Source organism: Neovison vison, chromosome 7, assembly GCF_020171115.1.
Source record: "Neovison vison isolate M4711 chromosome 7, ASM_NN_V1, whole genome shotgun sequence".
Classification (NCBI taxonomy): Eukaryota; Metazoa; Chordata; class Mammalia; order Carnivora; family Mustelidae; genus Neogale; species Neogale vison.
Window position 1 is genome coordinate 196,351,072 of NC_058097.1, and position 15,019 is coordinate 196,366,090.

Sequence of the window (15,019 nt, forward strand, 5' to 3'; positions counted from 1 at the left end):
CCCAAAAGCACATACCCTCCCCAATGTCCATAATTTCTATGGTAGAAGAAAAACAGGAAAAGGAAGGAGAGGGGAAAGCTGTGCATCTCAATGTTCTGAGGGTAAAAGCACCTTGCATTCCCAAAGGCAGGAGAAGAAAGTCAAACAAATACGAGGAGTACCGGCCAGGGAAGCAGAAAAATATAGTCTTTAAGGAGCCCTCATTTCAGCAATGTCTTTTTGACCTTCTTCTGCTGAATTTAATTTACCAACTTAATGTCCTTATATAAAGTTCTGAAGATGGTTAAAAAATTTTTTCTTAAGAAAGAAAGAGCACAAGAGGGAAAGGGCAGAGAGAGAAGGAAAGAGAAAGTCTCAAGCAGGCTCCAGGTTCAGTAAGGAGACTGACATGACTTGATCTTATGACCTTGAGATCATGACCTGAGCTGAAATCAAGTCGGCACTTAACCGACCGAACCACCCAGACGACCCAATGGATAAAAACTTTCAAGCACCATTAACTCATTAAATGCACGATTTATTTATTTAATTTCTGCTATTGTTGATAAAGAGCCAATAAAATGAGCGGTCGAGTTCTTAGGGAAAAATGAGAACATCACTTTGAATCATGTATATACCAGAGTTGGATTCTGGTACTTTCTCAAATGGGGTTCTTACACAACTGTCAGGATGCATTTTCTGGAACATTTTGCTGTTGGTCTGTTGGTGGCATCAAACCTCCTGAAAATGGTTCAGGAAATGCAATCTCTGCCGTGTGAGGATTTGATGGCATAATCAACATAACCTGTGAAGTCAATCAGAGAGCCATAGGTGAGTCAACCAAAAAAAAAAAAACCACAGGGCTTTTCCTTCCTGTCCACACAATGCATCACTATCAGAGTCTACTCTTTCTTCTTGGAATTTGGTTTCCATATTAACTTGGTGGGGTTTCTCTGGCATTCTGGAGCTCAGACTGGATCTTGAAAAAACATGCAGTGATACCTCATGGCTGTGTTTGTGACTCTGTAAGTGGACTGATCTTACACATGGATGAGTGTGCACAGCAAGTTGGAGACCAAAGTGTTATGGAAAATTTAGAGCTCTTCTTCCAAATCCAGTTCTTTATGCTGATGGCAACAAGATATCCAAATCATGATTTGTTGGCCATGACTCAATCTTTTCAAACACCACAGAGACCCAGAAAGGCAGGAACCATCAGCGAACTAAGGAAAATTCGGGTCTTTCTTCCACAAACTCAAGAGTGAAATGGAGTATGTATGTGTGTGAGGGCTGGGGGAGGATAGAAACAGGAAGAGAGAGATAAAACTTTGGCCTTAATGTTTCAAAGACACTGCTCTTCTGGATTTGCCCCAAGAGATTTGTGGGAGAAGCTTTTCCCAACTCTGTAACTCCAGGAGCAGAAGGGAACACAGGCCTAGACATTACGATAGGAAGGTTACTAAAGAATTTGCTCCCTTGTGCAGATGATTTGGTCAATGAAAATAAAAAAGTTTCACTTAATGAAATTACAAAGTCATCAAGAATCGCTGAAAACTTTAACTTCTAGGGTCTTATAACACAGAAGTCCACAGATAGAGTTAGTCCAGCTCTCTTCTGTGGGGCAGGAGATACAGTGTACCATGGCAGCCCCACAAGAAAGTAAAGAGGCACAAAATGGTAGAGAAGAGCAAGAGAAAAATAATCTCATCAAACTATTACTGTTTAGGGATTTGCCTTTGGGTAATAAAACTATGAGCAACTCTTGGCATTTTAACTCAATTCTTGGAAGGTATCCTTGTCCTATTCTTCCCAATGCCTCTTGGTCTCTTCTCTCTTCCCATTTATTAGTTGTCTCTATGTGATGCTCTTTCAGTGGCCAGGAGCATCTGTTGCAGGTCTCTGGGTAAGAGATAGGCAGATATGCAGGCATTGGTAAAGAAGTTTGAAACACTGACTTTCTTTAGTAACCCAGGGAAGGTTGCTATGATAGGATAATGAAGCAAAATCTGGCCCTCTCTGGGGACCTCTCCATTGTGAAGTATTTTCTGATCTGGACCAAGAGAGGAGGCCCTAAGGGGGAGTAAGGATGGAGAAAATTAATTTGTCTTTATTCATTGTGGGAGGCAAGATGCTAAAAAGATACCCAGTGACCCATGCCCCTATGTGATACCTACTGCTTGAAAATGAGTGGGATCTGTGTATCTGATGGGATATCACTCCTATGAGTAGGTTACTGAGCAGTTGACTTTGAGTTTATCAAAAAGGACATTACTTTGTAAACATTTTTCCAAAGAAGATATACAGATGGCCAATAGGAAAAAGTGCTTAACATCATTCGTGATCAAGTAAATGCAAATCAAAACCACATCAAGGTACCACTTCACAAACATGTCAGAATGGAGACTATCCAAAAAGACCGGAGACAAGTGTTGGCAAGAATGTGGAGCCTGTTGCATTATTGATGGGAATGTAGATTGGTGCAGTCAATACAGAAAACAGTATAGAGGTTCCTCAAAAAATTAAAAATAGAAATACCACATGATCCAGTAATTCCATGACTGGTATTTACCCAAAGAATATGAAAACACTAATTTGAAAAGATATATGTTCCCCCATGTTTATTGCAGCATTATTTACCATAGCCAAGATACGGAAGTAACTGTAAAATCCATCAATAAATGAATGGGTGAACAAGATGGATATATACAATTCAGCCATAAAAAAGAATGAGTTCTTGGGGCACCTGGGTGGCTCAGTGGGTTAAAGCCTCTGTCTTTGCCTCAGGTCATTATCCCAGGGTCCTGGGATTGAGCCCCACATCGGGCTCTCTGCTCGGCGGGGAGCCTGCTTCCTCCTCTCTCTCTCTGTCTGCCTCTCTGCTTACTTGTGATCCCTGTCTGTTAATAAATAAAATCTTAAAAAAAAAAAAAGAATGAGTTCCTATTATCTGTGACAATATGGATGGATTTAGAAGGTATTATGCCAAGTAAAATACGGCAGAAACAGAAAAATACCACTCATCTCCCTTACATGTGGAATCTAAAAAACAAAACAAACAAAACAGATTCTTGAATACAGAGAACAAACTGGTGGTTGCCAGAGTGAAGGTAGGTGGGGGGGTGATGGGCAAAATAGATGAAGGGGGTTAAGAGGTACATATGTCCAATTATAAAGTGAATCAGTCATGAAAATGAAAAGTACAGCGTGGGGAACATATTCATTGTATTGTAACAACCTTGCATGGTGACAGGTGACATCACAGTGAGCACTGTGTACTGAAAAGAACTGTCAAATCACTCAGCTGTATACCTCAGTTTAAAAAGGACATTATTCTGGGTAGATTAGACCTAATCCTATGAGCTGTTTAAAAGAAACTTAGATCATCAGAGGTTTTCACTCTCTTGCTGGCCTCAAAAGTAGAAGTCAGTTGTCATGAGTTGCACAGCTGAAAGGAAATCAGCTCCGCCACACGAGCATGGAAGGGGAGTAGAGGCCTCAGCTGCGACCACAGCCCCAGCCAGCTTCTTGATAACAGACCCTGAGAAGAGGAACCAGCTGGGGTGTGCCCAGACTCTTCACCCATGGAAGCTGAGAAGTGACGAATGTGTGTTGTTGAAACCTCTAATTTTCTGGAATGTACTACACGGCCACAGAAAACTAGCACACTTGACTTTGAGGCAAGCCCAACACTCACCCCCTCAGGATGGCAGCAGGTTACTTTGCATCCGAAGGCAGAGAGGGACACAGAAACGCAGAACTCTAGCATACTTAACAGGATCACCATAGCATCCAAACCCTAGAAACGAATTCATAGCCAGGAAATGTGAGAAATGGAGATGACAAGATGAAAAATACAGACCATCTGGTTACAAGGCTAAACCAGAAGCTCGGGCCTGCTGTCAGAAAAACTGGTTGGTTCCTCATGGCAGTCATATGCCCTTGACCAGTGTGGGCCTGTTGAATGCCACTTATCCTTTCATTTTTTTCATTAATGAAATAACCACTTTCCCCCACCCTCTACCTTCCAGTGCTATTGTAGATACAGAATGTGAAAACTCTTTAAAGAGGGGTAAGGGATCATAAAGATAGCTTGGGTTTTTCAAACATCAGACATTCCATATAGTTGACACAATAATATCATCTCCTATCTTGGTAGTTACACGCAGAGTAATAATTGTGGGCAGAATCTTAAAAGACCAAAGAGGTCCACATCTTAACCTCTGGAACCTAGGGATATGTCAAGTTACATAGCAAGGGAGAATTAAATTTGCAGATTAAATTAAGGTTGTTTATTAACTGACCTTGAGATGGAAAGATTGTTCTGGATTACCTGGGGTGGGCCCCAAATAATGAAAGAATCCTTCTAAGTAGAAGCAGGAGGCAGGAGAGTCAAAGTCCTAGAGAGATTTGAAGTTGTTGCCCTGCTTGCTTTGAAGACAGAGAATGGGATCACAAGCCAAGGACTGAGGGCAGCCTCTGGAAGCCGGCAAAGGCAAGGAAACGGATTCTCCCTTACAGCCTCCAGAAAAGAATGTAGCTCTGCCAACACTTTGATTTTAACGCAATGGCAACCATTTGAAACTTCTGACCTCCAGAATGGTGAGATAATAAATTTATGTTGTCTCGAGTCACTAAGTTGGCAATAGTTTTGTTACAGCAGCAGTAAGAAGCTGAAGTTACAATAAAGACAAAGTTAATCAGTCTTTAAGCCATCTCCCCAGAGAACTGGCTTTAGGTTTCATCTTTAACCAAAACATATGGTCAGATTTGAGAAACACTGGGCAGTACTCTTACTCCTAAAAATCTGAATTGGAGGCCTGGGATTCTTTGGTCTAAATATTCTCTCTTTCTCTCTCCATGGACGGGCATAGTATCTATCCCTAACCTTGTGGAAGTGTCAACAGATCAGAACCCAGGACACAAGTGACACAGACTCAACTGGGCCTTCAGAATATTGGCATTCGTCATTTTTAAAAATCTATTTACTCATCTCTTCAACATACGGTAGCCTCTATGTTTCAGGAATTGTTGTAGGCACAGAAGACAGAGCAGCAAATAGAACAGACGATTTCCGTAACCTCAAGGATCTTACCATCTGGTGGGGTAGCCCCGGAATTGGAAAACCTTTTTCTGTAAGAGGCCGGCTAGCACATATTTTAGGTTTTATAGGCTGTAAGTTCTCTGTCATAAATACTCAGGCTCTTAGAGTACCAAAGCAGCCGCAGACAATATGTAAACAAATGTGTGGTTATGTTCCAATAAAGCTTAATTTACAAAAAAACAGTGGTCAGGCTGGATTTCCAGCAAAAAGTAGTTTGAGCAAAAATCTGAGTTTAAGCCATATAAAACCATTGTCTTTCTAGACGAAGCAGAGTTGACCATTGGCAATTTCATACTGTTCTGCCTAATAATTCCAAGTAGTATGTGCTGCCCTCTTTCCTGCAAAGAGCTCACCTTTTCTAGCCTCTTCTTATAATCGTACTCAAAAGTAAGATCTTAGGTCTTCATCAACTGCTAGGTGCTTTCCAGTATTTCTAAACTTTCCTACAAGGAACTCCTAAAGGTAGAGGCCTGGTCTCCTTAAGTGTCCTGGAGTGTCAATGCTAGGACCAGGAGTACAGTGCGGGCTCACACACCTGTGGACTGACTGTGCAGGTGCCCACGTAGGAAGAGACCCGAGAGTTCAGATCCCAAGTAACCCTTATGGATTTACCCCCCAAGGACAGGCAGGAAAAATGTTCACAATAGGCATCTGTGACTTCCTCTGGGAGAATGTGATTGAGATTGAACATGGAACTGGCTACCTTATTTAGAAGGCCTCTTGTTAAAAAAAAAATCGTTAAGGACTTCAAGACAGCAACAGCAGAATAGTAAAGCAGGTGTAGGTCTCTTTTAACTGGTCAGCCTGTGTGTCTGTGCAGGTCCCATGCCCGGGCAGCCAGCCCCATGAAGCCGGTCTGTTCCACATTTTGTCCTTAGCACTGTACCCTGACAGACTGCAAATGGACAGAACTGCAGAAACTGAAAGGAGGCTTCTTGTTCAGGATAACAACACAGAACAATATAAAATACAGAAATGGATAGGGACACTGGAGGCAGGAAAGCACAGAATCTCATCTTGCTTCTGCCAATTCCCAGCTGCATGATCTTGGGGCAAAAATGAAAGTTGTCTGAAGAAACTATTATTTTGAGTAACAGGCAAGAAATAAGCTTTACCTACTATAAGCCACGTTACCAACCTCAAGGGGAGTGTGCATTAGTTTAGCAGAGACAGCCAAGGGGTTGTATTGGCGTGATGATACAGCACTCAGGACTTATCAAGGATTAGCTGGGAATGAAGAAAAACCATAATGAGTCTGGAAGAGTGTTGAGTTTCCATGTTTGGGCGCAGACAAGAGACGGTGAGACAGAGAACTAACCAAGCAGCACAGAGAAAGGCCAGAAGGAAGCGTGCATGGAGGGGAAACAACAGGAAACTTTGTGGTGCTGAGAATGGCTAATAGACTTTTTTTTTTTTTTTTAGATTTCTTAGGAGTAAAGTTTCAGGTGCATTTTGTCCAGGGCTGTACCTCAAGAGCGCTCCCTCCCTGCACTTACCCGGAGGCCCACAGCTTCACAGCCTATAATATCTTGTGTTAGTGGTAATTTGGAGAACTAAAGACATTAGGATAACATCTAAATGAGAGCAAGTGGCACAGAGAAGTAGTGATATACAGAATGGAAATTGGGAGTTTGCCGGGAGCTAGATGTTGAGGCCCAAAGTGCTTAATCTTGCAAAAACATTCAGAGATGGGTGGGGGAGGAGGGTAATGGGTGATTTGCCACTTGTTGGATGATGTTCAAGACAATTTTATTTTATTATTAGAGAACCAGGAAACTCCACCAGGGAGCTCCGGGGACACAGAGGGATTGACATCCGGGCTCCCTTTTTAGACTGGACAACAGAATTGTTGTTTTGAAATTAAACAGAAAAAAACATGCAATGCGTTTAGTGTACTAACTAGTGAGAGTAGGTGTTCCATAACTATGAGCTTCCTTCCCACTTTCCCTCATCACATATGGAGGAACAAATAGAGAGATGAGACATGGGCACGGCTCCAAATACAAGATTTTCCTCTTCTTCAATCATTTTCAATTTCCCAAAGTGATTCATTCATCAGTCAGGAAATACTGCGTGTTGCTTTTGCCAGAGCCAGAGCTCCTGTAACTTGCTTCCATCACAGTACCCCAGGAAAAGAGGAAGCACTCACCATGAAAATATACAGGGACATGAAGCAGTTCTCCGTCTTCTCAAAAGTGCTGCAGTGAAAGAGATTGTATCGGAAACTATTCAAGTGGCTTGCAGTGAAATAAGTCCCAAATGCAGCCAAGACAGAGCTGGAGATGTTTAACCCCAGGCTACTTCTGATCTAGGACGGAAGGAAAATCAATTCAGCAATCTGGTGGTATCCCCAGGGGTGTCACCAACAGGCACTCCACACCCCTCATTTCTGTCCCCACAGTCCAGCTGACCCATCTTGACTACTGTGCTGTTTCCTCACTGGTCTTTCCCCTCACAGCTGCCCATGCACAAACACGATCCTGTGGTTTTCAAGCTTGAATCCTTCAGACAACCACCACGCACATGAGATAAACTCTTTTTTCCATGTTAACTAGACAGTTCTGTCCTGCCCTGCTCTGTGCTGGGTGCCTGGCTGCGCATTATTTCCCAAATGTGGCCTCCACGCTTTTTGCGTATGTCCTCCCTCTGCTCTGTATTCCTTTCCTGCATTCTCCTCCTGTGGAAGCTTATTATAAGAATGAAAATTCTCCAAGAAAGCATGAGAGGTTGAGTGTGGCTCTAACACAAGGGGGATTTTGATGGTCATAGCTGGACCAGATACTATGGAGACACACAGGTCAGATTTGGAAAAGCCATAAAGATCATGCTCCATAATCTGATCTTTATCCTTTGAGCAAAGAAAACGCAACTATGGCCTTTAAAAGTGAGCAAAAACATATGTTGAGATCTGGGCTTTTAACTTTTCTTGGCTTTGTGAAAGACCTATTGGCATGAGAGCTGTGTTGTAAATTTGCTTTTCCTTACTTAATAGCCTTATTGTGAATTTCTTTCATGGCAAACCCAATGAAAATCCTTCCCATAAGCAGTCGGAATACACATTTTTTTTAAAGATTTTATTTATTTTATTTGACAGATAGAGATCACAAGCAGGCAGAGAGGCAGGCAGAGAGAGAGAGAGGAGGAAGCAGGCTCCCTGCTGAGCAGAGAGCCCGATGCGGGCCTCGATCTCAGGATCCTGGGATGACGACCTGAGCCGAAGGCAGAGGCTTCAACCCACTGAGCCACCCAGGCGCCCCCGGAATACACATTTTAATTAATAAATCAACAGAGATTTTGTCACGCAGACACTTGGTGTCATTGTTTTGGATTGGATCTCAAGCTACAACATCTGTTTGGCCAGGCCCATTAGAGATTCCTTTTCAGGAATGCTCTGTATTTTCATAAAGATTCTCTCTCAACACTGCCTTCCCAAACTCTTCATAGTCGTATCAGTAATTTTATGAGCAGCCATTTTTTTATTACAATTTCTGAAACACCAATGCAACTATGTAAAACAATCTCTCCGATTTTTAAAAAACAAAACCCCTCTTGTACTCTGGCAGAACAAATACTTGATTAGTCCTTCTTCTTCTGGGACAAATATAAGCAAACAGATTAAAAGAGAAAAAAAAAAAAAAGGAAATAGTACTCACCAGGCCTTTTGTAGTTTTAATCCCTGCTACAATTGACAAGGACCCCGAAACAATAAACTAGTAACAAGAGAAAAAAAGTGTGGGTAGAAAAACTTTAAACAAATATTTGAAGTCAAAACTTACTAAAACTTACCCCTAACTGATAAATTTGTTCAAAAGATCAATTATAGTGGGAGAAACACAAAAGATTGTAAAAAACTCTCCTCTTCTCCCGGAAACAACAGAGAAACTCACAGGAGAATTTTTAAAGTCTCTCAAAAAAATGTCTAATTGCAATGGTACTTAAACGTTGGAGGTCCTTGAAATACCAAGAAAGCTCCTAAATTCCTGATATAAAGGAACCCTAATATGGTACCAAAATTTAATAAGATTTTAGAAAAGAAAAGAAAGTAAAGATCGTTTTTATTTAAAATGACTATTAAAAGTTATAAACAAAACAGTAGCAATGAAAGTTTTAAAATTCCATATTAGATGATGATTATTTTAAAAAGTTTTTAATAATATACTATTCCATTTAGTTCTATCAGTTGGGTGATTATTTTCCATTTATCTAAAACAGCTAGAATCAAGTTGATTGGATTCCCCCCCGCCCCTGCCTTGAACTATTTGACTGTTTGAATTTCTGGGTTTGCTTTCCAATTTGATTTCAGGAGTTTCAAAAATCGTATCTTAATATCAAACAAAGACTGATCTAATGAAAAGCTTGGTAAATTTCTTCAAAATGTTTATAAATTCAAAGACATGGAGATGGTAAAGATTAATTAAGTCACCTCCAGAAAAAAACAGCAGCAAGAATCATCCATTATATTATATGAAATGAATCATGACTATGTGGGATATTCCTTTAAATGTCCAGGTTTTTAAAATATTGAATAGTATTATAATTTATAAATACAAATTTAAGGAGAAAATTCACATGAAATTATTACTCATGTTTATAATGTTAAGACATTTAATAGAATTCAACACTATTATGACTTAAACATTCTTTATAAGATACAAAGAGTTTCATCTTCCACATGTAATGGAACATTTGTCTTGGTCTGGAAGTCTTTATCATATTTAATGAGGAAACACTAGGGCCATCTCTATTAAAGTCAAAATCAAGATAAAAGTGTAGATGAACAGATATTACTCTTCTTAGTATATTAACCAAAATTACTATGTAAGAAAAATATTTGAGGAAAATGTTTACATTTACTGTTATTTAAATGTGAATGCATTATGCTGAGGATCTCCAAGAATATCAACTAAAGGCTACTATAAACTTTAAGAAAAATTAGTAAGGTACATGGGAAGAACATTATATACAGAAATTACATATAAATACATATGTATTTGTGTGTGTGTGTGTGTGTAAGATTTAACTATTTGAGAGAGAAAGAGGGAGAAAGTGTATGAGTGGGGGAAGGGGCAGAGGGAGAGGGAGAGAAAGAATCTCAAGCGGTCTCCTCACTGAAGGCAGAGCTTGATGTAGGGCTCAGTCTCATGACTATGAGATCATGACCTGAGCTGAAATCAGGAGTCAGATGCCTAAATGACTAAGCCCCCCAGGTGCCCTTGTATTTCTGTGTTTAAAACACAGGATTTAATATCACAGTAAAAAATATATTAAGTTTCCAAAAGAAAAAAACTTAACAAGGACTCTGAACAGTGTATATGAGTGAAACTTTACGGTATTCGAATAGTCCACAGAATAAAAGTTGCACAGATAGATTCATGAGGGAATAATTTTATAGCATTCTGAAAAAAGACATACAGCTGTACTGGAAACTAAATTGTCAAAGATAAGAGATATTTGTGATTCGTTCTTGGTATTGATTATTGTACTGTATAAGAGAATAAAGGGAAAATGAGGTTGAAAGAATAATGGAAGGTCGCAGCAAAATGTTTCACAAATTAAATAAAGACTGATCTAGTGGGATTCCTATGATGGTTTGAGTGATAGTTCAATTGACAAACATAGCTCCTGCAGTTCCTGGAAATCTATGGAACCTGTGCAGGGGACATAAATTATGAGAACTGGTTTCCAAAGTAGTGTTGAAAAGGAAATTAGGGGTGCCTGGGTGGCTCAGTGGGTTAAGCCTCTGCCTTTGGCTCAGGTCATGATCTCAGGGTCCTGGGACCAAGCCCTGCTTCAGGCCCTTTGCCTGCTTCTCCCCACCCCCTCACCGCCTGCTTCTCTGCCTACTTGAGATCTCTCTCTGTATCAAATAAGTAAGTAAAATCTTATTTTAAAAAAAGGAGGGGGGAGTGAAGGGGAAGCAGAATGTGTGAGTGGCTGATGTCTGCAAGACTGAAATCAGAACGACCCTGTTTGAACCCTGATTCCTGTACCAAATAAAAGCATGATCTTGAGCAAATCACTTAATTTCTCAAAGTCCCAGTTTCTTCATCCACAAAATGAGGACAATGGTAAATCCTTTCTCAGAAGTCTGTGATGGTTGCACAAATGGAACTAAATACATAAATCACTTAAAATAGTGCCCAGACTATGGTAAGTGTTGAATAAAAGCCATTATTGACATGTGTAAAGCATGGTACAAATGCCCAGGAGTAACACAGTGTATGCTGTTCTTTAAATCTTCACTTCTTCTGTAAACAGGCAAAGGGGAACAAAAATCCAACTCTGTAATAAAGCTCTAAACTCTCTCATTCTCAGCGTTGTAGATGAACGGAAACCTTACAATACTTGAATAGGGTTTTCTGGTTCTAACATAAACTTACTTTCCTCTTATCACTTGATACTTTGCGTTCTGTTTACATTCTTAATTTGCAGAGAAACCCTCTTGAATTTTATGTTAAGGGAAAAAAACTTAAAGCTTTCTTAAATTTTCACTTAATCTTATAGTTATTGTTAAATTTTTGAAACAAAATTTATCTAATAGCAGCTCCATTTGTTAAGATTTGATAGCTGATTATAAATCGCCTGCATAACAGCCATGTCTATAAATAGAATTCAACACTATTATGACTTAAACATTGTATAACTTAACTTAAACATGTATAGCCATGTCTATAAATCGCCTGCATAACAGCCAGTCTCAAATCCTCATTTTGTCCATGAGGTCAGTGAGCCCTTCCCAGCCTAACTGAGAAGTGAATTTCAATTAGTCCAAGCCAACAATGGCAAATCCATTACCTTTGCACAGAGCTGGTTTGGGAATGTAAAGGATTTATGCACACAAAACATTTATGAACAATGAGATGTATCTAGTCTGATACGATATACCAGCCATCTTCAATGAAGTTCTTGCACTCCTGAACTAACCAACCCCGGTAATGACTAGCCACTGGGTTTCTAGTTGTGAAAAAAATCAATGCTTTCAATGTTTAATACATTCTGTTTGGGTCTTTTGCTATATGCTGCTGTAATATACCATACTAAATATTTAATCTCCCAGCTTTCTATGAGTCTTTTATTATTATTCCTATTTTAAATGTGAGAAAATGGAGTCAAAGGAGATTAGATACCTTTCTCAAAGTTATAGAACTACAAAAGAGGGCTAGATATGATTCTAAAGCTCAAGACATTAACAACGAAGTTATGTTGTCTCCAACGATAACAGAAGGTATTCTACTCACCATCAGTGACCCCACAATTTTGTACACCTCATGCTCTAACAAATAATGATACTCATTGAATGGAAACATGACATTAATGTTTATTATTCCCAGGCTGAGGTTCATCAGGGCAATCAGGATCTGCACAACCTAGAAATGATGAAGAAAGTAAAGACTGATTATCTGCCACCCCCTTTCCAACCACTAAGTTCCCCCTCTTCTCCATCTTCTAATATGATAGATGGTCTTGATAGTCTCCTGTTGTTTTTCTTTCATATAAAGAACTATGGGTATATTAGCTTACTAAAACTGTCTCTTGGGATATCCATCCCAAATGTCCCAGTCATTTTCAAGGAAAAAAGAATGAACCAGGACCTACCCAGAGGTGCTTTACTGACCCCTGTGGTGTTACTCCTACTGCAGCTCTTGCTCTCCTTTGCTCAGATGGGAGTGACTCAGAAATTAGAAAGCAAGGAAAAATAATGTGAAGGAAGGAGCATGTGTATAGGTGAAGCAAAAGAAAAGAGAAATATGAGCTTTTCTTGGCATCTAGGATCTAAAAATAGAGGCATTAGATTACAGTTATCCTATGGCATAAAAAGGATACAAAGTCTCATAATGATTTGGTCCCATTGGTTTAAAGCTTAGGCTAGAGATCAACCTCTGTATTCACAGAGAGTGAATCTGTCTAATCTGTCTTTCTTTAAACTGTCCATTTCTTTTAGGCACACTCACCTGAGACTCTGAACAGAAATGCACAGAGAATAAAAGAATTTTCATCCTCTGAGGAGCAGTCTGAGAAAATTTCCCAGAGACAATAACAATGTGGGGTAATCAGCTTTCAGAAAAATCTGTTGGATGGACATCAGCTAGTGTACATGTGGCCTTTTCTTTTGCTGCTATTCCCTGCTGAAGTTAAAGTTATCATGGATGACCCACAAACTTAGAATAGATCTGAAGTCACTATGTTTTAAATACAATGAGATTAGAAGCATGATGTAATAGAATATTGTACCATTTTGACTAATAGGGCCTGAGCATCAGATACCAATGACCCTTGGGCAGGCTGATGTATTATAAGGTTAATGGGACAAAGTATTTGTCATTAAAACTGATCAGCTGCGAGTTTACAATACAACTGGTCTACTTCTGGATCTGCAACTGACTTACCCCGAGAACTTTAGGTTCCCCCTTCAAGAACTTCTCTGACATCCATTTCCACTGATGTGGGTATAGAACCGCAGACTTCTCTGGCTGGTGCACATCAGGGCCAGCCCCTGTGGTCCCTTCTAGTCCTTGTGTGGTTGCCATGGCAGCAGAAAAGAAGCTACAATAAGAAATGTAATTTAGGATGAGGTCCTGTTAATGACAGGACAAACTATGGTCTACATTCCCTTGCTTTATTGTAACAGTTATTAGAACATCTTTGCAAAATGTAGTTATTGCAAACATCAGCCAGGAAAGTGGAAGAAACACCTTAAGGAGAGAAATGGAGAGAGAGAAATGCCACGTGTCATCAAGATGCTAGAAAATACTGAAGAGAGGAAATCTAGATAGAATTGAGGTGAATATGCTGGGTCCCTCAAATATATGAAGTTTGTACTCACATATTATCTCTCTGATTATAACCATTTCCCCTTTGGGTTTTTTTTTTTTTTAAGATTTTATTTATTTATTTGTCAGAGAGAGCTCAAGCAGGGTGAGAGGAAGAGAGAGAAACTGGTTCCCTGCTGAGCAAGGAACCCCATGAGGGACTCCATCCCAAGACCCTGGGATTATGACCTGAGTTTACGCTTAACCCACTGAGCCACCTAGGCGTCCCACCATTTCTCCTTTGAAAGATAACTTTTTTTTTTTTTTAGATTTTTTATTTATTTATTTTACAGAGAGAGAGAGAGAGAGAGAGAGAGATCACAGGTAGGCAGAGAGATAGGTAGAGAGGCAGGCAGAGAGAGAAGGGGAAGCAGGCTCCCTGCTGAGCAGAGAGTCCAATGCGGGGCTCAATCCCAGGACCCTGAGATCATGACCTGAGCCGAAGGCAGCAGCTTAACCCACTGAGCCACCCAGGGGCCCCGAAAGAGAACTTTTATAATAGGAATAAACTACACAGAATCATCTCTGTTCCCATTGATCGTAAAAGTGTTTTATGGTCTCCCTTTCCTAGTTGGAGCAGAGTTATATTCTCAGAGCTGGAAAACTCCTCCAGGTTTATCTTATTAAATTCTTTTAATCTTGGATTTTATCCTATAAACTTTGGACTCTGTGGATGGAATTTATGATCCTGAGTCATAATCCTGGCACTGAGAATTTAAATCTCTTGTCTCATTTAAATATTTTAAAACCTGACTTGTCAATGCATGACAAGGACACATAAAATTATTTTTTTGAGGCTCAAAGCACGAACATAATACTCTTGTGCCACTTTCTCTCTTCAATCTAGTAACCCCAGTCAGGTTATGTAGAAGTGAGTTTAAAGCACCGGAACACTTTATCTACTCATTTGAATCCATGTTCAGATGTTGCATGGCTCACATTCATAAATTTTGACAGAAGTGAAACTTAAGACTTTGCAAAGCCACAATCAATTCTGATTCTATTCATGGTTCGGTGATGCTCCGTCAAAGCCTCCAGTTTGGAGATGTGTGCTCTTTCATTGGTAGTACAGTATCAAAGAATGTTCCAGCAACACACATTTTCTGTGTTGGGAAAGAATCCATTTTTC

General features: G+C 39.9%; 1 protein-coding gene across 2 annotated transcripts in view; it reads right to left on the reverse strand.

Moving 5' to 3' along the window:
* Window positions 1–504: 504 nt before the first annotated feature.
* LOC122912967 (membrane-spanning 4-domains subfamily A member 4A-like) overlaps window positions 505–15,019 on the reverse strand; it is a 59,200-nt gene continuing 44,685 nt past the window's right edge. The window contains exons 2-7 of one of the 2 annotated variants that reach the window (XM_044259393.1): window positions 13,468–13,624; window positions 12,319–12,447; window positions 8,734–8,790; window positions 7,230–7,388; window positions 3,674–3,775; window positions 505–784 (exon numbers count right to left, since the gene is read on the reverse strand). In XM_044259393.1, the coding sequence (XP_044115328.1) occupies window positions 665–784; window positions 3,674–3,775; window positions 7,230–7,388; window positions 8,734–8,790; window positions 12,319–12,447; window positions 13,468–13,608 (708 nt within the window). In that variant the 5' untranslated portion in view covers window positions 13,609–13,624 and the 3' untranslated portion in view covers window positions 505–664. The remainder of the gene's footprint in view (window positions 785–3,673; window positions 3,776–7,229; window positions 7,389–8,733; window positions 8,791–12,318; window positions 12,448–13,467; window positions 13,625–15,019) is intronic. The other variant, XM_044259392.1, reaches the window with a different exon arrangement.